General features: G+C 38.0%; 5 protein-coding genes across 9 annotated transcripts; 3 read left to right on the plus strand and 2 right to left on the minus strand.

Moving 5' to 3' along the window:
- Positions 1–1388: 1388 nt before the first annotated feature.
- Positions 1389–4128, minus strand: LOC109161687 (phosphatidylinositol 4-phosphate 5-kinase 4-like). Its single transcript, XM_019310178.1, has 8 exons — positions 3530–4128; positions 3256–3423; positions 3006–3171; positions 2819–2935; positions 2544–2737; positions 2353–2457; positions 2153–2230; positions 1389–2064 (listed from the first exon to the last, which is right to left on the minus strand). The coding sequence occupies exons 1-8, from the start codon at positions 4126–4128 to the stop codon at positions 1776–1778; spliced, it is 1716 nt and encodes a 571-aa protein (XP_019165723.1). The 3' UTR covers positions 1389–1775.
- A 3391-nt stretch (positions 4129–7519) lies between these two features.
- Positions 7520–10176, plus strand: LOC109161872 (nudix hydrolase 16, mitochondrial-like). The gene is made up of 4 exons (XM_019310428.1): positions 7520–7913; positions 8812–8926; positions 9332–9415; positions 9625–10176. Exons 1-4 carry the CDS (start codon positions 7843–7845, stop codon positions 9895–9897), a joined length of 543 nt encoding a protein of 180 aa, XP_019165973.1. The 5' UTR covers positions 7520–7842; the 3' UTR covers positions 9898–10176.
- Positions 10177–10329: 153 nt separating this feature from the next.
- LOC109161871 (transcription factor-like protein DPB) lies at positions 10330–13651 on the minus strand. Of its 2 annotated transcripts, none has more exons than XM_019310426.1 (9): positions 13075–13651; positions 12584–12657; positions 12412–12455; positions 12025–12087; positions 11756–11899; positions 11513–11581; positions 11274–11372; positions 10994–11064; positions 10330–10663 (listed from the first exon to the last, which is right to left on the minus strand). In XM_019310426.1, exons 1-9 carry the CDS (start codon positions 13293–13295, stop codon positions 10435–10437), a joined length of 1014 nt encoding a protein of 337 aa, XP_019165971.1. In that variant the 5' UTR covers positions 13296–13651; the 3' UTR covers positions 10330–10434. The 2 variants fall into 2 exon arrangements, with proteins under 2 accessions (XP_019165971.1, XP_019165970.1); XM_019310425.1 differs by having other exon boundaries at positions 10331–10663; positions 11756–11902.
- Positions 13652–13793: 142 nt separating this feature from the next.
- On the plus strand, positions 13794–18245 carry LOC109161868 (histidine--tRNA ligase, chloroplastic/mitochondrial-like). 3 transcript variants are annotated; one of them, XM_019310420.1, is made up of 12 exons: positions 13794–13844; positions 13942–14295; positions 14654–14749; positions 15165–15253; positions 15448–15577; positions 15978–16070; positions 16356–16430; positions 16599–16719; positions 17025–17167; positions 17277–17405; positions 17541–17704; positions 17959–18245. In XM_019310420.1, exons 1-12 carry the CDS (start codon positions 13833–13835, stop codon positions 18095–18097), a joined length of 1545 nt encoding a protein of 514 aa, XP_019165965.1. In that variant the 5' UTR covers positions 13794–13832; the 3' UTR covers positions 18098–18245. The 3 variants fall into 3 exon arrangements, with proteins under 3 accessions (XP_019165965.1, XP_019165963.1, XP_019165964.1); XM_019310418.1 differs by having other exon boundaries at positions 13818–13853; XM_019310419.1 differs by having other exon boundaries at positions 13818–13853; positions 16602–16719.
- A 901-nt stretch (positions 18246–19146) lies between these two features.
- On the plus strand, positions 19147–23549 carry LOC109161869 (transcription factor TGA2.2-like). Of its 2 annotated transcripts, none has more exons than XM_019310422.1 (12): positions 19147–19367; positions 19619–19796; positions 20191–20294; positions 20851–20921; positions 21017–21217; positions 21363–21440; positions 21530–21589; positions 21664–21741; positions 21842–21893; positions 22011–22282; positions 22696–22944; positions 23103–23549. In XM_019310422.1, exons 2-12 carry the CDS (start codon positions 19696–19698, stop codon positions 23247–23249), a joined length of 1413 nt encoding a protein of 470 aa, XP_019165967.1. In that variant the 5' UTR covers positions 19147–19367; positions 19619–19695; the 3' UTR covers positions 23250–23549. The 2 variants fall into 2 exon arrangements, with proteins under 2 accessions (XP_019165967.1, XP_019165966.1); XM_019310421.1 differs by having other exon boundaries at positions 19627–19796.
- Positions 23550–24215: the final 666 nt, after the last annotated feature.

A 24215-nucleotide genomic window follows, 5' to 3' on the forward strand; every position in this document is an offset into this window, starting at 1 on the left:
TAGGTAACATGGTGCCTAGAAGGAAGTCCATTGCCTGCTTCCACAATTCGGTTAATAGTTGTGTGTTGATGTTGTATATCTACTGCTTAGCTTCTTCAATTTCGTCCAGAATTTATGAATCTTCGGCCGTCTCCAACTACTTTTTTTTGATGGAGTTGTTGATAAGAATTATGAAAAGAGATTTTATATGACTATATCCTATAGAAGAAGCCACAAACATTCGCATTAACACTGACGTTTTCAATGGGAGCTAAGTGTGACCACGCACACAAGTCCATAGAACATGAAGAACAAGTTATATATAGAATAGAATTGGCTACTGTAGGAATTGTCTGATAAAAAACGCTATTAATTATTATTATTATTTTTGAATGACGAGCAAAACTAACCGTCATTATCAGAGTATTTGAAGATGTGCATTGAGTGAAGTTCACCTTGTAATTTTAGTCCGTAAAGAATTACAAATAGATAAATTAACTTGTTATCTTTTTGAAAGTATATTGTTTTGATTGACTAAGAAGACTAATAGACTACTCGCTAAAAATCAATTTCTCATTTTTATAAGGTGACAAATCGCGATCAAAACCTATATAATATAATAAATATCTTCACATAAAACAAAATGTCAAAACATATCAATATGACAGAAGTAAATATTTGTGAAATTAACTATAAGTAGGAAATATCATTACGCATGAACAAACATTATTGCTGAGTTGGTTTCATTATAATAATTCTTTGATTCTTTGACCAAGATTCTTTTTTTTTTTTTTTGGTGGGAGCAAGATTCGTTATTTTTACGTGCGGATTAGGTATTTTGTGTTTAATTTTTAATAGAACTCGTAAAAATGTATATGCAAACAATATATTATTTAACATTCATATTTCATATATATGATAAAAATCGAAGAGAAAATAATAAGGAAAACAAACAAAATTTGTGGTTGGTGGGGTGGGGTAGGGGTTTGAGGCGGTGCGTCGTAACAGCCGCCCGCCCAGACCTGCCGGGAAAGCTTAGCAGCCCGGAACAAATGCCTTTTCGCCGGTGATTTTTATGTAAGTCTTATCTCTGGTTCTTCTCCGGTGGTTAGAAAATTATTTGAAATCTACTAACCTAATATCTCTTTCGTTACCCTCTGTAATGCTCAACATTCAGACACAAGAACCAGGGCGAATCACAGAGCTACACGAGATTTGCTGATGTCAGGGGTGAGTTTCTCGACTATGATTTGGTGGTTGAACTTCGGAATGTTATGTTGTCAATTTGAAAGCAAATGAGTGGGTTCATTTGTTCATTGACTACCATTGATTTTTTTGGGAACTTGAGGGATTTTAGTTTTATGTTAAGTTTGTTTGAAGATTTGAGTGTGTTTCATACTTTCATTCCGAAGTTAATCATAGTTTTATGTATGTTAAGTATGCTCTGCAGAATTCTAATCCCTCATGGAGGCAAAGGCTGCCAACAAAAATGTTCCTCGGATACATTACAGTTGTTGTGTGTGTTCCTGTGATACATTTTCTATACAATTGTCACCCCATATTTGTGTGTATTCCTACTACATTCAACCTGAAAATCAAGAAAGAAAGAAAGAAAGAAGAAGCTCTTGAGAGCAGCTCAATTAGTTAATCACTTTGGATAATCTGCAAATCGTTGAGCCATATCTTGCGAATGGGAGACCAGTGATTCTTGTCAGCTTCAAGTACAGATGATCCTTCCTATAAAGCAGGGTGTTATTGTCAAGCTAGTCTATTGGGATATACAGGCCAAGCTCCATTTAGCTGTCCTCTGCAAAGGCTTTGAAGATGTAATCGCGAAACCGCCTTGAGTATGCCTTTGGATTGATGGCTGATATTGAATTTGAATCATGCTGGAAAGACTTGTAGGCGTGCTCAAGCTTCTTGGAAATGTCATAGTCCTGAAGTATGTCTATGATTCCAAAGAACAACACTACATCATGGTACTCCCCTGTTGGCTCTCCTACTAGCTGTGGTTCTGGATCATTTCTCCTTTCTGTCTTTTCCACTCTTGCAGGCATGCCTATTCCCAGTTTCATATCGCCCGAGCTGCAACAATCAGCTCAAAAGAAATCAGAAATAAAAGATTGGTGTCCACTCTGATTAAATTGGGTCAGATTCATTATAAGAAACATACCATGTTGGATCTTGGGGCAACGGATCCATATCTGCTTGAGAGGATTCTGGTTCTGAGCCTTCACCATTCTCCACAACTGTGAGGAAGTAGTGGTATATATAGAGTATCATCAGTTTCTGGATTGTTCAGAAAATAACAGTTGACATATGGCAGATTAGCAGTAGTGCTTTGTAGAATGGGGTTAGTACTAGCCTGTGGATGTCTGGTCTCCAGCATTACCCAATTCTCTAAAATGAATGCCAACCAGAAGGCTATAGTCCATTATTCTTTCCTGCTCAAGAAACTCACAGTCCCTATCTACTTGCCTGCAGAAGAAACAGGTAGACGTTAATGTCTCACCAGGCAAAAGAAAACGCATGACAAAAATAGGGACTTGACATTTATGCTCTACTTTCGAAACTCTTCAAACCATTCCTTCTGCAATCGAAATATGTAGTTAAGATCAAGGTCTTTGAGAGTTGTAGTTGCATTAATCTCTGATTCCGACTTATCTGTCAAGCGGCCAAAGGTTGATCCTTTCAAGTCGAATCGTCTGTGAATTGTATACCCGGTACAGAAGAGATTCCCCATGATCATGAAGCGCACCTGAATGGTTAAACAAGAGTAAAGATGCTATTGTACTGCATGGTGAAATGAATTCAGATCCTGTTTTGTATTTATGTATACCTTTTTTTGTGCTGTTCCTGTTAGCCTCACACAGTGTAAGCCAAAGTACTTGGTCACAAGGGTGTTGCCAAATGCACGGACATGATTGAAATAGGCATTCAGCATCCTCAAAAGCACCTAAGCATGGAGAAGTTCAGTTGTGCTGATCTACTGTCAGGCATATATCGCGGAGAACTAGAGATCTTACCTTTACCTCTGCCTTCTTCATTGTCTTTATCATGTAACGATCATCATTTGTCAGGTAGAAGAAGCTTCCACTCTTCCCGGGAGAGGACAGCTCGCGGAGGGCCTCGTTTCCACAAATGGACAACATGTAATCTGCTGGATCCACATTGAACAGCAACCTCAATGCCCTGAAGTGTATATATTATGATCAGAAGGAATGAGAATGTGAATCAGATATGAGTTCTTGAAGACAACATGAAACCAGGTCAGACCCGAAAACTTTGGGGCAATAGTCCTTCCATTTGAATTTGCAGGATTGATGAGGTGGAGTGCTTCTTGATCCCTCTGGTGGAAACCTTGTCCAGAACTTCTCCTTGGGATCAAATGCTGATGGCTTGAGATCTAGTGATGGAGAAGGGCCGGGCCTTCCAACAGCATGTCTGTGCCATCATTTTCATAAGTTGTTTGCATTTCAGAATCTGGTGGCTAACATAATGATACAAGAAAGGTAATTGAAAAGCTGAGATTCATGAAACCATATATCACCTGACGCCTAACTGCAAATTGAGCATGAGTTCATAATTCTTATGGCCTTTGCAGATAACCTCTCCTTGCTTCTTTACACCCTTGGGGATCCTAATAGGGCTCTCTCTTGGATACCCTTCTTCATGGAAGGTATTGTCGGATGCACAAGAACTTCTACTAAGGGTATGGGATGGTCCTCCACCCCCATCTAAAAGTTGCGAATGAGTAAAATCCCTATCTACACCTGCACCTAATCTCACATCGACAGACATTCTTTTGGGCCTAATAATGCCGTGTTTCTCTTTAGTCTTTGCAGATCTCCAGACAGCCAGCTTCTTCTCGGAAGGCAGGATCAAGACTTTGAATACATCTTGAGGATCCCAGTCAATAAGTGTGCACTCATTTACTGAAGATTCTGAAGGGTAATGGCTCCTATTTTGTTCTTTAGGGTCTCTGCTCCAATTCCCTACATAGTACCTCCCATCTTCCCATCTAAATGTCCCATTCCCTTTAGGCACTCCATTCCCAGTGTCCTTCCTACACATTCCCATTTGTCCAATACATTTTCCCTTCCTCACAAATCGCCCCGGATTTCCACTCTCCGACGTAGTAATTCCCATTGCTCCATGTGTATGTCCCCTGCCACTCTCCAACACAGATTATTGTTACGTACGGACGCTATCTCGATGTGTATTGTTTCGTAATTTCGTTTCATCGATACCTGCATTTCCATCATTTCTTCATCATTCTACCTACGCCGAGGAAGATCTTTTTCTTCTCCTTTTCATGAATAGGGTTCGTGCCAAGATGAAGGACATGGATCATTTGACTATCTACGTAAGCAGCCATGCAAAAACATGCAAACGACAGAAAAACACTCGCTCTGATCTTCCCCTTTTTGGTTCTCTCTCTCAGCCTAGTTCGTGTTCTCTCTCTCCGGTCCCCTACCTTCCTACGTGTGAAGTAAAATGAAATAATGGAGAAGACAACAACACACTAATTCAATCAGAACATAGTTCACATTTTTTGTCCTTTCTTGGACATCATTTTTTTTTCCCTATCTTCTTTTAGGATTCTTGAAGTTACATGTGAGAGTACAATGCCCAACATGGGGCCAAAGTAGGAGGTCCAATAAGATTAGTGTTTTTTTTTTTTTTTTTTTTTTTTTTTAATGTGTAGTGAACATTTTGTCGGGTAAATTGAAGGTTGAAATGATTTTATTGCGTACATAAATTTGCTGTACTTATAAAGTTATAAACCAAGTAATCCGATTGGTATGAGAATGTGATTTGGGACGAGGCATTGTTTTGAATAATTTGCCTATATAATCTCTAGCTAACAAATGATTTTAGGCACATTATTATGGCAAATTATGCTGTGCATCCGTATGCACCATGCATGGTGCATACGGATGCAAAAACGACATCGTTTTATTAAAAATGTGCGTCTCCCCCTAAAAAAAAAAATTTCAGGTTCGATTCCTAGTAACAACATATGAACTAAAATTCCAAAATCGATGAACTATAATTCCATAATCGATGAACTATAATTCCAGAATCTATGAACTAAAATTCCAGAATCTAATCTATGAACTAAAAATTCCAGAATGAATGAACTAAAATTCCAGAATCTATGAACTAAAATTTCAGAATCGATGAACTACAATTCCAGAATCGATGAACTATAATTCCATAATCTATGAACTAAAATTCCATAATGAATGAACAACATAATGTTGTTGCTGGGAATCGAAGCTGAATTTTTTTTTAAGGGGAGACGCGCGTTTTTAATAAAACGACGTCGTTTTTGCATCTGTATGCAAAGCATAACTACTCCATTATTATACCATGGACTAGGGTTTAGTTATTAGTACATAATCGATTAATTGTAATATGTATATGGATGGGGACATGAGATCCCGAAGGTCTATTTTATTAGATAAGTCTCAAAGGATGTGTTACCAAGGGGTATCGAACCTACAATCTTATACATAACAACACGAGTTCCAAATCACTAAGGGCTCGTTTGATTCGCGGAAAATATTTTAAGAGAAGTGGAATTGAAATTTCATGGAAAGACAATTACTAGGAAGACGAATTTCATTGTTTGGTTGGTGAAAAAAAGAATTACTGGGAATACTAATCCTATTGTTTGGTTAGATTTGAAATTGTAAGGAATAACGAGTATAAAGACCTATATGCCCCTACAAATTAATAAGAGTAATATAATTAAAAAAGAAAACGAGGGTAAAAATTTGTAATCCATCTCACTTTTTCTTCTCATCTCCCATGGAAAACAAAATCTTTGGTCCAACCAAGGATTTTGTTTTCCTCAAATTTGAGGAATCCATTTTTCAATGGAAAATGAATTCCATGAACCAAACACAAAAAAACAACATTTTCCTCCACTTTAAGGAAAATGTTTTCCTTTGGAAAACATTTTCCACAAACCAAACATCCCCTAAGCTACCACACATTTTGTCTACTAGAATGTCAGATGCTCTATTTACTCATGTGAAGATCAATAGCATCCACACGTGTATGGCTAGAAATGAAAGCAATCTGGTGTTGTACATTTGTCGAGCATCTGGAGGGGTCTCTATACTATAAATAGGCACCCTTTCCTCTTAAAAATCATCTATTAGTTCACTCAATCCCCCCTGATTTAGTGGTTTGTGGTTCTAACCTCTAACCTATACACCAGGTTTAATTCCTAACATTGACATTATTATTTATATTCTACTATTTGGGCTATATCTTTTATTATTTGGGTCACCATTTTGGGCTACTATCTCGGGCTCTGTATGTACTTATTTGGTCCCGAGTAATATACTACTATTTTCCTACCCACGTTCTGTAATTCGATACCCTGTTTATGATGGACCTGATCCAGACAAAACCATCATTGGTGACGTCCGGAGGGTAATGCTACGAAAAATATGTGTTCCTAGTTTATACCCGTTCTACCCTTTCGCTTTAAGCAATCAAACTCGAGATACGCTGAAATGGCCAAAGTTACAAAACGAATGTTCTCTAGACTTACAGGAACGCAATAGCAGGCAAGGCGTTGGTCGGTCCAGTTCGCAAGGGTTGGTTCCCTATCCGGGGAACGTGAGAGGTCTATCTAGCTCTATGACCATTAGAGGAGACACTATCGTCGTGGAACCAACCAAGGTCTCCTCAAGAGTTAGACCTAGCGTCCAATCTTTAGCCCAAGAGACAACTAACGTCATCAGTGAGTTGACTGCCCATAAGCAATGGAGGGCGCAACCCGGCTTGTCCTGATAGTCAGCCGTTGACACAAAAACTCAAGTAAATTATCCCCTTATCTAACTCAGGACACCACGCGTTAGGAGTAGGGCACTGCCACAAAAACTCAATTATGAATATAGAGTTCAATAATTATGAATTTATAGTATAGACATTATAAATCTATAGTATAAAAATTATGAATCTATAGTATAAAAATTATAGATTCAATTCTATATGCACCATGCATTGTGCACACGGTTGCACAGCATCATTTGCCGTAAAAGTTTAAACCCATGGGCCTCTCATAAATGTTGGATTATGGGTGTTGGACATATATATATGGGCAAGCAATGGGACCATAGCAATCTGACAAGGCAACAAGGCAATATTAATTGTGGATTATGAGTTTGAAACTTTGAATGGGTACGTACGCATTTGACTGAACACATATAAAAATGGATAATATAGTGGTGACTTTAGTAAGACCATTAATGATTTCTGTTACGAAATTTGAAAACATTGATTGTGCGCGATGAAGTCGAGGTACAGTCACGTTTCCTATATTTCCTATTCCGGCTAAAAGACGAATTCACCCCGAATCCCATACGCTAACGAGGGCAGATGTGTCATTTGGGACCCAAGAGGAACCCGGCAAGGGACAATCTCTGTAACTAACGTTGGAGCAGAATTGACTGGCTTCCGCACGCCCACGGGAAAATCCCATGTTGCTCCGACTCCTTCGCTTCTCTTCTTAGCACCTTCGCGTTTTTCTTTCTCTCTCTCTCTCCCTCTCTATCTCTCTCTACCGCCCGCATTGTCTCTCTCTCTCCTCACTCGCACCGTCTTTGGCTCTGGAATAAGGTTGGCGAAAAGATTCACGTCGCGATGCGGAAGAGGTAGACGCCGAGGATTTTGATTCGGGTCGGAAGGGCCGGGGGTGGTTGGTTTCCCGAAAAACACAATTCCCCAGACATGATTCTACTTCTTCGTTGCGGATTCTGATACGTACATACAGACCCTCTTTTTTTTGGCGAAAAAGATTGGTGCTTTTTTTTTCTTTTTTTTGCTTGCTTAACAGAAAGCATGTCTGAATTGGTGGCTCGGACCGGTCGGCATCAGCAGCGCTATGAAAAAGGTTTTCGTCTCATCGCTGGGTACCTTTTTCTCTACCCTTTTCCTGTTCTTTATTTCTTTTTATGTTTCTTGTGGTGTTTTTTTGTATTGCCCGGGTACGGAAGGAGAATGTGCCAAGTTCGTTTTTGCTCCTTTGTCATGTCATTGGGGTTTGCGGAGTTGGTTTCCTTGATATAAAGAATGTAGAGAAGAAAGAGGGGATGTGGATATCTCTCTGAAACATTTATTTATATATAATGTATTAAAACTTTCTGAATTTTCTTCAATTGTGTGTTCTGCTTTGCCTTGGGAAATGTTAGTGATGATAACAGATAGGATTGAGCAAAAAGCAGCTGCAAAGTATCAATCTCTGTCATTGTTTGAACTTCTGTTTTGGAAAGTTTGTTTCTTGCTTGTGGGAATGCATGGTGGGCGGGGAAATTTTCTTGGCATATGGTAGTCTGGTTGTGAGGTAAAACTAGAAGTTGAAGCACAGTATGCTAGCTGATTAAAGATTAATACTTTATCAAGAAATAACAGAGTCTGTTATAATATCATCCAGTATTCGATCAAGAATGCAAAGTTCTTACTGGTAACAAGAGCTGTGACACAATGGAGATAGGCGTCAGAAGAAAGGAAGTGAATAAATAAGATTTAAGTTCCTTATCCCTTAGACCTTTTCATAGATGGTTTCTGATACCTTATTCAAGATGGCTACTGATAAACAGGTTTTGCCCATGGTGCCACTGTAATGAGTGTTAGGAATGAGGAATCGGTATTTTTGCTTCAAATATTAACTCGAACAGCAATTTATTGGAGTTATTCTGTACTGGGATTTTATATTGTTGATGGTCACTTCTTTCAGATCCATATTTAAGCATGGAAGAAAGATGGATATGAAATTTTATCCTCTTTTCTAACCAAGTATATTTCTTGTAGGTGTATCCCTTTTAGGCTTAGAAATACAGAGGAAAATGGTGGTGGCGTGTCTGAGGAAATCATTGAAGTGCTTATGATAAACTCAACTAGTGGGCCTGGTCTTCTTTTTCCTAAAGTAAGTAACTCACCATAATAATGTTTCCTTTGACAGTCAATATTCTGTTCAGGTTTAATTAGAAAGTACTACTTTTTATTTATACCTACTACTAAAATATACATTCTGGAGCACTTTGCTTCCCCAGATCTAGTTATTTTGTCTTCAACTCTTTTGCATTATGATTTGCTTTTAAGAGATCTTTAGCATATCAAATTGAAAAAATTGAGGCAGGCAGAAACTTTTTTCTTGTTTGTTCTTTTGGGGTACACTCTCATGTTTCTTTTATTTTCCTTAAAAGAAAGAATAAACCACAAAGCGAGAATAAAAACAAAATCAGGGATCTAAGCAAAGATCTCTGAAGTCGCAAAAAGAAGACTGAAAATGAACAACGCTATTAATGATTTGCCTTTGTTTAATAATTAGGGTGGGTGGGAAAATGATGAAACAGTTGAGGAGGCAGCTATGCGTGAAGCCATTGAGGAGGCTGGAGTTCGTGGGGATCTATTGGTAAGGTTCAAGGGCTATGCTTCTTCCTCGTATCTGTGTGATCTCAATGTGTAAAATATTATTGTCTTGTATATTGCAGTCCAGAAGGCCCGTACATGTAATGTGATTGTGTCATGTGAATATCTTGTGTCTTTTCTATTTACCTTTTGGTTGTGTATAGTTTGAAGTGACCTATTGTGAAAGTTTATATTTTGTTGTTAACATTGCAGCATTTCTTGGGATTCTACCTATTTAAAAGCAAAACGCTCCAGGATGATTTTAGTCCAGAAGGCTTGTGTAAAGCTTCCATGTTTGCGTTGCTTGTAAAGGAAGAGCTGGAGTCTTGGCCAGAACAGAGCCTTCGGCAAAGAAGTTGGCTGACAATTCCCCAAGCAATTGAATGTTGCCGGCATCCATGGATGCGCGAAGCCATTGAAGAAGGCTTTTTGAAGTGGCATGGAAGTGGTATGATAAGAACAATGAACACAAACGATGAAGACTAGTTTTTCTCTTTGATTATTCCTCCCTGACCGATTGATCTGAGAAAATTTTAGATGTTTACTGGAAGGCACAATTCTGAAGCTGTGATACTGGGCGCTGTTCGTCTCGCCATTTCTTTTAGAGGACTAGGGTGTGGAGAGATATGCTGCAAATAGTTTCTGTTTCTTTTAGTTTGTGTTCAACCAGTTCTGATTATACTCATTGAATTGGTTACTTGCTTTGCTCAAAGGTATAGCAATGAAGAACTGGAAATTGGAAAACACAAGAAAGTGAAGAAACAAGAATCCTCTTCATTTTTCTTAGTTAATGCTTCAATTTGGTTCCATAATCTTGCTGTTTCTCTTCAAATTATTCCAATCAAACAATCCCATTTTTTTCTTTTAAACTCTGTAAATGCAATCTGCTTTCCTAGTAAAAGTATAAAGTAAACAGGTCAATTACAGAATCATGTGACTGAGTTGCAAGAGCTGAAATCCTGCATAGGATTCTACACAATATACATGTGACATGAAATGACAACAACAACAACATAGTACGAATCAAGTGCTCGATGAAGGATGTTCATGTTTGATGCGTGCCTTGAGTATTCCAGGGAGGGGAGGAGAAACGGAAGGCATACCAGATACGCTTGGTACAGGAGGGTGAGGGGTCTGCGGTTGGAGCACGATGGGAGTGCTGGAGCTTTCCCCTCCATCACCACGCTTTGGTCTTTCACAAAGTTTCATTGCCTTGAGGACATAACAATCATCGTGTAGCTCAAAGGGTGTGCTGCAATAGCATAAGCACACATATCGCCTTATTAATAGACTGCAACATTACGTTCACAAGATTACATTGTAAATCACAACTGGCTCAAAAAGGTCGGAGAAAGTTTTCTTTTTTGGTATACCCAAGGTTTCCACCGTCGGACACAGTGACTAATCCCCTCGATGGAATGTAGGCACCTCTTTTGGATGGAACAGCTGGCCTGGAGATTTAAGGCTGCTCCATACCCAAAGCCAAGAATCGAACCCTTGACCTTTGGTAAGGTCGGAGAAAGTTGCACAACCATTGTCAAGCACCTAAGTGTACCAATATAAAGGTTGGGAGATTGCTAACCTGTTGAAGTCAAAGTGCACCAATTGCATATCTTCCGATATTTCTACTTCTACCGTTGCATGAGGTCGAGTCTGCAGTTCACGACAGCAAAACAAAGTGAGATGCAGGTGACTAATACCATTAGAGCTAGAGATGTGTTGTGGCGTTGGGGGCTTTGCATCAAGGTAATATTTATACAAACAGACCGATCTCAAGAAATGTTTTTTTTTTTTTTTTGAAAGGATCTCAAGAAATGTTTTAATCAATAACAATGGTTAAAGAAATTGTGCAGCTATTGTACCTGAACCAATATAAACGGAAAAGCTACACCACCACTTGGAGAGTTTCCCGAGCCATACAGCTGCTCATTGCGTTTTATGATGTTTTGAAGACCTACATACTTTTGCAGGAAAAAAACTTTAAGAAAACTGGTAAGAATTGGAAAAATAGATAGCTATCAGTGTCATTTCTCCAGAATACATAAAACTTTCACCATATTCAGGATACCGGACCATTAGAGTGACTAGATAGAAACACTACCTGTTCTTCCAGTTCTTCCAAATAGGTCGCTTTTCTTTCAATCCTATTTCTCAATCGAAGACACTCACTCTGTAATGACAATAGATAAATGAATAGCATCACTGAATATAAATTCCTTACAAATTACAGAGCAAAGGCAGGATAAGTGCCAATGAAGGTCAGGTTAACGAGAGAGATATTCAGCAAAGTAGAAAGGGAAATGGGGTGAAAATTAAAATGCGAAAAATAAAAATAAAATCAAACCTTTAGTTCTTCAATATCATTGATGCTTGTTTGTGGCAGACCCTTCCACTGTATTTCTTTTTTATCTTTTGAGATAATATCCATTGCCATAAGAACATTTAAAGCATCATATACCCGTCGTCGAATGTTTTTCTCATCATATTGCTGCTGTCAGGTATAAACCATTGATTTCATTATCCGTTTCAATTAAAAGAAGATGAGGGTGGAGAAATATACACTCAAGGTAGTATAGTTTTTTTTTTTTTTTAAATATTTTTTTTTTTTTAAACCTGATCTGGGGATGCAAGAGTGTTATTAGGATCAGCAAAATCAGCTACAAGTTCATCTGCTACCTGGATAAGATATTTACTTCTCCAATTATTCACACATAACAAGCAATTAGTTGAACTGCATTAAAATGTACCAGTTTAGTAACAGAATAGATTAAAAATGTTGTAAAATAGGATGCATAAAACATTGTTAGCGAAGCCACACTAACAAAACATCATGTTTTTATCATATCCATGCACAGATAACATAAATAGCATGTACCAATACTCACATCAGGCCATTTATGAAAGATGTATATGAGAAAATAAGAAATTACAGACCCTTAGCAAGTTATAGGAAGGATTTTGAAGTTTAGCAGCATTACATATTCCATTGATTCAACAAACCTCATTATATGTGGTTCTTCCCTTGCTTTCCACCTTTTCGCACACTAGAAAGGCAAGGAAAGATATTAATCTTCACGGAAGCTGTTAATCAAAGTCATTTTGCTAGAGAAATCCTAAAATAGATAAAACAAAATATTGGCAATCTACAGAAAGCACTAATGAGAACAAATACCCTTCAAGCTAAACTGTCTGAGTCCTCTACCACTCTTATCCCCACCAGATGCTCGTTGTCCTCTTTTCTTCTTCCTGTTACGACCAGGAACCATGCTTAGTTGTGGCCACAGTCAAAATACAATAAGCATGATACCGAAAGAGCACAAGAAAATTGGCATTTAAGAACCTAACCATACTCTTCACAACTACCGAGCAAAATGAAATGTTGGTAGTTCAGCCTGCATGAAAGACCTATGATATATGAAACACTAAAATACTCTTCTGCATTTGTGTTTGGATCATTCAGAACATACATTCCTACCAATATGTCCCTGTTTTGTCACATCCGAATGCCAGTGCTTCTCAGAGTGATCATCGACACTGACTATCCAGTTCATGGCAAATATTTAACAACTCCACACAACCAAAACAATACAAATTCCAAAACTTTTGTACTAGCAATGAATTGGAACAACATTAAGAAGCTAAATGGAGAGTCAAAGGACTGACCCAGCAGCTTCTTGAGGTCTTGCATCATCACCATGAATGTCAAGGTTATTTAGCTGAGCAAAAGTGGTCTCACTGGCGGGAGTGACCACAGCAGCCTCGCTTCTGCTGCTTGGTGACCCAACACTGCTGCTAGTTGACACTGATTGACCTGAAATCGTAGTGCCACAGGGCCTGGGTGCCCCACCAACTCCAATTTTAGATGGCTCCTGATTATTCACCATATCTAATAAAAAATCCCAAAATTTCAGACTCTTCCAGTTTCAATTGGGCAAGAAAATTTCTGGATTCCAGTAAAAATTCCTCAAAGGTTATAACTTTACACAACAAACACAAAACCCCCAGCAAAAATCAACAAACTTTCTGAATTTTGAGACACCCAGATAAAATCTGTGAAAATCAATTCATCTACAAGGATAAACTTCTTCAAAATTTGAGGACGATCTGGATGAGAGTGAGCAAAATCAATATGCGTTTCGGGAAATTCTATAGAGATTTGCATGCAAGAGGGGGCTAACAGGACATTTCTAATTACAATGTTATAAAAGGTGAGTGTGGTTACTACTTTGTTGCCTAGAATAGCAAGAAAATGAGCTTTTTGCTATGGCTGACTAGTGTTGTGTGATAAAATTGAGAATGTGACCGTTAGCTTTGGTTTCTCCGTTGCGGCCTGGGGACGGGGACGAGAGAAATGATCAAAAGAGGTTCCGGGTTCGAGTCAACGAGATGTCTGAATTGGAAGGCATAGAAAGGAGGGAAAAATGACCACTTTGATAATAAGGGTTTGTTTCTAAAGCTTTTTCATTTTTCCTTTTTTCCTTGCTCTTTTACGAGTATTTTTAATTTAATTTTTTTTACTTTGATTGAAAGGGAACGCGTGCCGCGGCGCGTTCACTCAAAGCTGAAGCCATGCCGGCGATTTCCATCCCTTCCCTCCTTATCTACCGCCACCACCCGCGGCGGCTGGCCACTGCACTCTCCTCTATCCGCCACTTAAATCTCTCTCTCTTTTCCCACTCCACTTCTCCATTCTCATTATGCGTAGAATCATCTGCACAGTCGCCTGCCGCGAATGCCCGGTCCGGCAGGTCCGGTTCTCTCGCCGCACCTCCGGCCCAACTCGACGGCGTGCAGAAAATTGAAGTCAATCCTCCAAAAGGCACCCGAGACTTCCCCCCTGAAGACATGCGTCTTCGTAGTTGGCTCTTTCAGAACTTCAGAGAGGTCTGCATTTTTCTCAATCTTTGTACATTCATATAGTCTTTGCTTCTATAGGTTTAAGAATTTTACCATGAATAGTAAAGAGTTAATTTGACTAGCATTTTATATTTGTAATGCTAAAAGTAAACAGTTAGATATTTGCCTGAAATATTGTCAGAGATAATTGGCTTTCTGGATTTATGGGACAAATTTTAAATTCAATAAAAACCATGTCTCTAAACATGAAGATCAAGACTTGGACTTCATGCAAAATCGAGATTGAAAATAGAAATATACATTATCATAAATGAAGCATGATTCTTGAGTTCAGCTGTACAAGTTTTTTTAAAACCACTTTCTGATTTCTTATCATGGGTTTTAGGTTTCACAATTATTTGGGTTTGAAGAGGTGGATTTTCCTGTGCTAGAGTCAGAGGCCCTGTTTATTAGGAAAGCTGGGGAGGAGATCAGAGACCAGGTTTGTGGATATAGTCAATACTCACATTTGATTGAGTATTTTATATTTTAATTATTACCAAAAAAGGTAGTAATTGATTACTTTTCCAATTAATTTGCTTCATTTTTTCTAATCCCTTGAATTATATCTAGATAACTTTTCTCTCTTTGTTTGCACTTTCTTCCTTGCTTTGATGCTTTGTTTTACACATTTCTGGTATTAAATGCTTGAAGTTTTACTCTAATTCAAATGTTCAGTGGGTAATGGATATAGAACAGGCGGAGTCAAGGATCAGATCAAGAAATAATGAAAGGAGGAGATTATAAACTTGAATTTAGATTTGTGTAATTAACAAAAATAGTGGACTTTTGCCAAACTTAGTAAGGAAGGTATTGATTCTGGTTTCTGTTGTTAATCTGTCTTCTTTCCTTGAAAGCTTTACTGTTTTGAAGATCGGGGAAACCGTCGAGTTGCATTGAGGCCTGAACTTACTCCTTCACTGGCAAGACTTGTGATACAGAAAGGGTACATAGATTCTATCTTCTCTTATTTGGTGCATAGAAAAATATTATGTGTCATTAACTTCTTGGTCATTATATTTGTAAAAAATTTACCTTGATAAGTGCCTGGAACACCCATAAGTATTTATTTGGTATTCATGTTTTTTGTATCCAGGTAATCGTGCCAGATTTTGATCTCCGTGTTTTTTTCGTGTCCAGAAAATCAGTACCCCTTCCACTAAAATGGTTTGCCATTGGGCAGTGCTGGCGTTATGAAAGAATGACCAGGGGCCGACGTCGTGAACATTACCAGTGGAACATGGATATCATTGGTGTGCCTGATGTTACTGTATGCCAACTATATTTTGCCCTTAGTACTCTTTTTATTTTTATTACTTTGAAAAACGATTAGGAAAGAGATCGGTACTTATTGCAACACTATGATTTTCTACTAGGCTTAGTAAGTACTAGTAGGATTTGGGGTAAGACACAGTTGCCTTTGTTACTTTATTGCATTTGATTAAGTGATACGTGTATATATTTGCAGTTGCTGTAATAGCAACACTCTCTCCCACTTGAGGGACACAATTTTCATTTTAATTTAGCGTTATGTTGGATTAGGTGATAAGGGTATATATTTGTAGTTGCGGTAATAACCACACTCCCACTTCGGGGGCACACTTTTCATTTTAATTTAGCTCTCTCTATGATACATGTTGAACTTGGTTTCTTGTGTGTTTTTATATTAGGCTGAAGCAGAGCTAATTTCCTCAATCATTACGTTTTTCAAGCGCATTGGCATCACATCATTGGATGTTGGATTTAAGGTCTCTAGTCGGAAGGTAAGGACCCTGTCTCTCCCCTCTAGAAAACAATTATACATATGAAATAGAGGCATTTTGAGCTTAATTTGTTAGTGGGCTTGTATTATTGAACTATAGAAACATTGAAAACATAATTGTATTCTCTAAGGTAGAGCATATGTTTTCTTTTTTCTTTGTTATGTTTCGCAAACATGTATGTGCCTTCAGAGCAGTTTGATACATAAATACTTCTTGAATCAAGTTCAATAGTCTTACAGAAGTATGACATGTTCCCTTTTTGTGTCACTAATTATGACTTCACAGGTTTTGCAAGACGTACTGCGTTGCTACTCTGTTCCAGAAAATATGTTCAGTAGGGTATGCGTAATTATAGATAAGGTCAGTCCTGTACTATAAGTAGGGCAATGATCTTCTGTTTTCTTCTAGTTATATGGAACTGATGAGGCTATGATAGTGGAATCTGCACTGTGTTTTTATTTTGCGTTTGATTGTTTGTGTTACTTTCATGTCTTTTTCTGATGTCTACTCTACTGTACTTTTGGGAAGCAGTTGGAAAAGATTCCTATTGAAGATATCAAGAAAGAGCTTAAATCGGCTGAGTTGTCAGAGGTGGCAATTGAAGAGCTATTGCAAGTCCTCTCTGTGAAGTCTTTGGAAAAGTTGGAAGGTTTTGAATGCCACACCTTTCCATTTATTAACTTACCTTAACCATTTTCTTCTTTTGGCTTAAAGGTTTTCCTTTCCATTTAAAAGATGGGAACTTTAATTGGTGTCAACCCCACTTATAGCCATTGGGAGTGGAGTGTCACTTTAGTACTTTTGCAATTAGATAATTGCTGGCAGTTAGAATTGAAACTCTGACAGTGGTGTTTTAAACAATCTTTAGATTGTGAGGGATACATATAACTTTACGTGATCTTTGAAAGCGTATTGTTATTTTCATGCTTCTGATGGCGTATCTGCACTTTGCAGAGAAGCTTGGGACTGATGCCGAAGCACTTGCTGATCTGAAGAAACTATTTTCATTGGCTGAGAAGTACGGTTATTCTGAGTGGATCCAGTTTGATGCATCAGTTGTACGTGGTCTAGCCTATTATACCGGAATTGTTTTTGAGGTTGGACTTTCAGAAAATGCTTCTAGCAAATAAGTAATAGCGGAAATTTTACTTTTACCGCTGCTTTTATGTGTTGCAATGCATATCAAGAAATCACTGTATTTTGCAGGGATTTGATAGAGAAGGAAAATTGCGAGCCATATGTGGTGGTGGACGATATGATAAACTGCTGTCCACTTTCGGAGGAGATGACCTTCCGGCTTGTGGCTTTGGATTTGGCGATGCAGTCATAGTAGAAGTGAGTTGAAAACTTGAAATTGCCACATTTTTCATTTCTATCTGCACATTCAAGGGAAACATGGTTCTTTTCCAAGTAGAATCATTTGGAAACATGTCTAAATTCTAAACTGCACCTATATATGATGTTCTTCAGCTTCTTAAGGAGAAGGGGCTTATACCAGAACTCAGTCTGCAAGTAGACAACATAGTCTGCTCCTTGGATCCTGATCTCCAAGGCGCCGCTTCTTCTGTTGCAACCATTCTCCGGGAGAAAGGGCAGACCGTCGATCTGGTTTTGGAGAACAAACCATTGAAATGGTACAGAGATTTCTTTCCTTTTTGAGTGACAATGAAAACTCACCGCTAAATTTCTCCTTGTGATTCTAGCTGGCAAAGTAGGCCAACAGGCCTCTCTCGCTGTGGAACTTGTAATCTCGTGATTACCAAGTCAACAGTCCAACCAATTTGGCTGGCTGGATACCTATATCCCATTTTCTTGATTGGTACTGAACTTGTCATCATCAGTTATGCATAAATTGCGGTCTCTGATATAAAGTGTGTTGATATGATAGGGTGTTCAAACGGGCTGCTCGGATAAATGCAGGCAGGCTGATCTTAGTTGGGAGTGATGAGTGGCGCCGAGGGACGGTCGGCGTTAAAATTCTTTCTTCCGGCGAGCAATACGAGGTCCAAGTGAAGGAACTGCAGTAGCAAGCTCAGAAACGGGAGAGAAAACGCACAATATACTCTAGATGTTACATTTTACCTGTCTTGTTTATTATTCATGAGTTAAACTAACTCTTTCTTCATTTCTTATTTTCTTTAGTAATTTTTAATTATTTTTAAATTTAATTTTTTTAAAATTTAATAGTACTTTTAATGTAGTTTTATTTTAATGAGATGGAGGGAGTATATAATTGTGTATTACCTACTGAATCACAAAAAGTCAATATTGCCTTCATAGAGTTCGAACCCATGACCTCCTAGACCACAAGATCTTTTGCAATTATTTTGTTTAAATATGCATAAATAGTAGTTGTTTAAACATTTTTTGCAATTCCTATAAATATTTATTTTCGATGTACTGTGTATTGTGTTTGTGTGGGCGTGTGTTTAAAACGAAATTGTAACTTTTTACTGTAGTCTAGTCTGCTTCTAAAATCGCTTTTTACTGCTAACTTTTTGCTTTAATATTTTGACGTAATGTATCGTGGTTAAAAAGATTTTTTTTTTCTATTTATTTTTGGTGTTATGGATTCATTCCTAATTAGATGTTGACATGAAGTAGTATTTTATTGGTTCCAATCCTTTATTGCTTTGTGTTACTTTAAAACTTTAATAATGACTTTGGAATTTTTTTGGTATAACTTGGAAACTTACGAACAGAAATAAAAATAATATCTATTGTAAATTATGTATCATTTATAACAATTAATTAAAGCAATAAACTAAGACAAGAATTCTTGGTCATGGCTTCAAACATATCTGGGGTTTGGAGATGTTAACATGTTATAACTGTTAGTATATAATTATATGTGATTTAAGTTTTTTTTTTTATTTTTTATTTTTTTTGTCAATTAGAGTCATAAGACAAATTTTTTCTTATAACTAAAAAAAATAATAATCCTGAGTATAAAAAATGTAAAAGAATAACATAGGGAGGGGGTGATGGTCTTGGAATTGGGTTTGAAAAAAGCAGCACTTGAGGATGACGTGTGGTCTTCCTTAGCTTGGAATCATCTCAACGTCACCCATCTCTCTTGAGATAAAATAAAAACTGGAGTGCTAAAAAAAAAAGATGCTGCTGGGTCAGTGGAATTTTGTGCACAAAATGTATTCGGAGGTGGGGAAGGAAGAGGGAGACTTCTAGATGAACATCATGTTCTTCACTCCACCCAACCCCAATCTTTTCGAATCTAAATTCATCTCAGTTTCATGCTTTCTTCACCCTTGTAAACTTGTACTCACTCTCAGCGTCTAGGTAATTTTTCATTCTGTGATGAAGTATGATCTTTGATATATTTTATTGAAAAAGTTTTCAGCTTTATGGTGATTTCCCAAGAAAAAAAGAGGGGGGGTATTCAAGGGGCTTTTAGTTTGCACGGAACCTGGCTTTGGTTTGATTTGTATAGTTTAATTTGCACGTTTGGATTGTATGAGTAGAAATTGTGTTTGGGAGTTCTGGGTTTTTTTTTCTATGTATTTAAAGCATTGATTTTTGGGTTTTGTAAGTTTTGCAGCTCAAAGTCGACTGGAGATTTCTTGATTTTGAGTTGTGGGAACTGTAAAACTTTGAGGATGGTTGGTTCATGGATGGTAGTTCCACACTGAAGGTTGGTAGGGAAGGTAATAAGATTGTCACTGCTGGGATGCCAAGCTTCATTTCTCAAACACCAGTTTCCAATCCTATGTAATTCTCTCTTTATGCCTTTTTTCTTCTTGTGATTTTGATATTAATTTTCTTGTGCACAAGATTACCTCCTTTGTCATTGAATTTATTTTGTATTAAGATCACTACATGTCAATTTAAGAATTGCAGTTATGGGCCACTTTTATCCAAGAAATATGTCCTTATAATGTATTTTGAGTTCGACATGGAGATATGATTTATGTCTCATAAGACTATGCATCACTTTTGTAACCCATGAAGAGTCACTAGTCTGACCTCTGACAATGTATATGATGGTCGTGATTGTTAATTTATGAGCAGAGGCTCCTTTAGTACATCAACTTTTACTGATCGTCTTGAAACCTAATTCAAAATTAAGCTGACCTGTTTGATATTTCGGCCTTTTGGATTCCAGGGGCACAGAAGGGAACACTACGCAGAATCCAGTTATATCTGATTTTGGGGTGCTTGAGCAATATCTTGGTTTCCGAATTGGAGATGGTGCTAATCCTAGTCGAAGTTTGTATCTTTATCCTTGCTTTTGATTATCCACATTCTTTTTTTGGTACTATTTCATTTATTGTTAGAAAGTTGGTATCTTTTAACATTCTTTTGGTTTTTCTTTCACTTTGGATGTGGATTAACTGTGTCTCTTCCTTATATTTTATTTAGCAAATGGTGTGAGGAACTTTCCAATTTTTCTAGGACCCTTTTATAAGCCATTGAACATATTTAGGTGAAATGACCTGGATTTTTAAACTACTCCATATAACTGGAAAATAGATGGTTGTGGCAGAGAAAAAAATATGCTTATCAATTTAGTGAAGAAAGGCGTAGTATAGTAGACCTTTGGGAATCTAAATGACTTGTACTTCATATTTGTGACTGATAACTTATTTGGGGATTTATCATTTTGGAAAGGTGTGTTTAATTTTGAAAGATATCGGGACTAATTTTTTTTTCTTCTTATCAAAATTGAATCTTTAGTTATGGTGCAAGAAAGTGCATGTTGGTCTGTCATTATATCTATATTGGTTTGTTTTCTAGTGTGTAATGGAACATTTTCGTGGTGCAGGGCCCCTTTTAAGTTCAACATCTGGAACTAATTCATTAATGGGCACTGATGTGTCTGGAGCACTGAACAAGGTTACTGTGGTTGCCCCTTCTGATAAAATTCGATTAGTTTACTTAAGTATTGTGTTTTGACCAGTTTTAAGTCTCGATTTTCATTGACTGTTCAGAATCTTGCTTCTCTAAGCACAAGTTTGTCTGCTGCTGCTACCGGATCCCAGGCACTTCAGTTGCAAAGAGGAATACCGACAAATCAAGTTCCTCTATCTGGTACTACTCATCATGAGAATTGGGCGGAGTCGCAGATGGCAGATTCCAGTTCCCACACTGATACTTCAACAGATATGGATGCAGATGATAAAAATCAAGGGGTAATCTGTGTCATCCTCGTGACTTTGGACTCCTTGCTTTATATTAGTTCCAAAATCCGGCTATTATGCCATTGGATTTCTCTCAAATGGTCTAGCCATTTTGTACTTTGCTCTAACTTTAAGGTTTTCTTTTGCTTATTTTCAGCATGAAATGGGTCAATCTGCAGGTGTCTTAGCTTCTGATTCCAGTGACAAATCAAAAGGAAAAAACGTGGATCAGAAGGTTAGTTCTTTGCACATAATGGCTTTCATGGTGAATTGCAAAAAAAAAAAGGGTCCAACTTTCTCTTGATTATATGGAATTTTTTGCAGACATTAAGAAGACTTGCACAAAACCGTGAAGCTGCAAGAAAAAGCCGGTTGAGGAAGAAAGTAAGCCTCTTTCGAGTTTCGACTCTCCAAATTTACTTGTGTTTTTGTGATATTAACTCAAACCTGGCAATTAGGCGTATGTACAACAGCTGGAGAATAGCAGACTTAAGCTAACACAACTAGAACAAGAGCTTCAGCGAGCACGCCAACAGGTTTGATGTGCTGGGCTTTTCAGGGTTCCTTTTCCTAATAGCGTGTTGTAGAGTTTACCCAAATAATTTTGATATTTAGGTCATTATCCTAATAATGTAGGGCATATTTATTTCAAGCTCGGGAGATCAGTCCCATGGAGCAGGCACTAATGGTAGGCCTTCATTTTTGTCCTGTCATGTTATCTGAGATCAATGTATAATGTTTGAACACTGCAAAGTTGCTATCTTTTTCATTATATTAAGATGTTTTCTAATTTGCCGTTGTGCAGGGGCTTTGGCATTTGATGTGGAATATGGACGGTGGTTGGAAGAGCAAAATAGGCATATTAATGAATTAAGGACAGCGGTGAATGCACACGCAAGTGACACTGATCTGCGGACTATTGCTGACAATGTCAAAGCGCACTTTGATGAAATTTACAGGCTGAAAGGAAATGCGGCCAAAGCCGATGTCTTCCATGTATTGTCGGGAATGTGGAAAACCCCTGCAGAGCGGTGTTTTATGTGGATCGGTGGCTTTCGTCCTTCTGAACTTCTTAAGGTATGTCTCATGCTCACTCCTAGACAAATATTCCGTTTGTCTTATCCTCTAGTACTTTGTCATTCAACCAGCTTGGTTGGCGTGAGTGGCCGTGCACTCTCGTCCCTTAAGAGAGGTCGGGAGTTTGAACCCCCTCTCGTATGGAAAAACCAATTTGACCAGCACTTTGCCCGTTAATTGGGCCGGCCGGCCTGGTGCGAACGGGGATTAGCCTGAGTATGGTACGGCTTTTAAAGGTGTCTCCTACAGTTAGGGTCTGCTTAGGATACCTCGTGGTCTTACCGAAAGAAAAAGTACTTTGTCATTCATAACTCACTTCATCCGAGCAAACATAGCATGCTTCTAATGCTATTTTCCCGACTTTTGGACTTCTTATCGTTGATGCTTACACTTTCTATGGGTCGATCCTGCAGCTTCTTGTGAATCAATTGGAACCTCTAACTGAGCAGCAATCAGAAGGGATATACAGCTTGCAGCAATCGTCCCACGAGGCCGAAGATGCACTTTCACAAGGAATGGATGCATTGCAGCAATCTCTTGCGGAAACATTGGCCAAGGGAGCTTCCGGTCCTGAAGGGTCATCGGGAAATGTTGCTAATTACATGGGGCAAATGGCAATGGCCATGGGAAAATTAGGCACCCTTGAAGGTTTCCTCCGCCAGGTAAAATTTCAACAAAGTTTATTGTAGTCATTATTTTTACCAATATTTACAGGAAATGTGTACTCCAACTATCAGCTTAGCCTTTTAGTTGAGATGGAACAGATGCTTCAATTGTGCAGACCATATTTTAGACTCTTATAATGTTTTCCATTTACCAGGCGGATAACTTGCGACAACAGACATTGCAGCAAATGCACCGGGTATTGACTACCCGACAATCAGCCCGTTCCCTTCTTGCCATACACGACTATTTCTCCCGCCTTCGTGCTCTCAGCTCTCTTTGGCTTGCAAGGCCACACGAGTGATAAACCGCCCATTTGCTTGTGGATAAGGAAACCCCGTTCGATCCTCTGAAGACCCAGAAACAAAACACAAGGTGGCATCTGTTGTGATTTATCTGTGCATGTAGAAATATATGATTTGTAGCATATATATGTCTGTACTCTAATTTGATCCTCTGTATTCTGTAACAATAGGAATCAATAATGTGAAAATGTTGTCTGGACAAGGGAAACAGTAGATAGGATCTATCTGCAGAAATATGTAAAGAGAAAAATAATCAATATTATATTCCCTTTGACTTCATTTTAATTTTTATTCAACCATATCTCTGAGTTTTACAATATGTCAAAAATCAAAATGCTAAAATTCACATATATATTCAGATGTTGTTAAACTAAATTGGCCGTCAAGTTAGCTAAACTAATTTAACTTCCGTGTGATTTAAGGAATCTCTGTCAGGTTACGTGCACCTTAAAAATACAACTTTTAGTGAATTCCAAGTCAAGATTGTGTAACATGTTGAGGGTATGTATTTTCTTGGGTGACGAGGCCGGGAAATCTGCAGCCACTACTAAGGGTGTGCGTTCCAGGTCTTATGACCGTAGCCGGTAAAAGATCATAGGGAGGAGATAAATTATCCTATGTTGTCTATAGTTTATTAGTTAATTGGCTCAAACCAAGAACTAACATGTTGAGGTTTTTTTTGTTTTTTTTTGTTTTTTTTTGTTTTTTTTTGGTGATGAAGGAAACCCATAGTCGTTATTTGAGAATGTGCACTGAACAAATATTGCCTTATGGTCCTAGTCGGCAAAGAGCTACATGAAAAAGATAAACTAATCTAGGTTGTCTATAGTTAATTAGTTCTCAACTCAAGAAGACCAATAGGTTGTTCCCGCCTTATGGCCCTAACCGGCAAAGGAAAGTAAACCAACTTAGGTTGTCTATAACTGTTTAGCTGACCGGCTTAAACCAAGAAAGCCAATAAGCCA

The sequence above is a fragment of the Ipomoea nil genome, unplaced genomic scaffold (assembly GCF_001879475.1).
Source record: "Ipomoea nil cultivar Tokyo-kokei standard unplaced genomic scaffold, Asagao_1.1 scaffold2926, whole genome shotgun sequence".
Lineage (NCBI taxonomy): Eukaryota > Viridiplantae > Streptophyta > Magnoliopsida > Solanales > Convolvulaceae > Ipomoea > Ipomoea nil.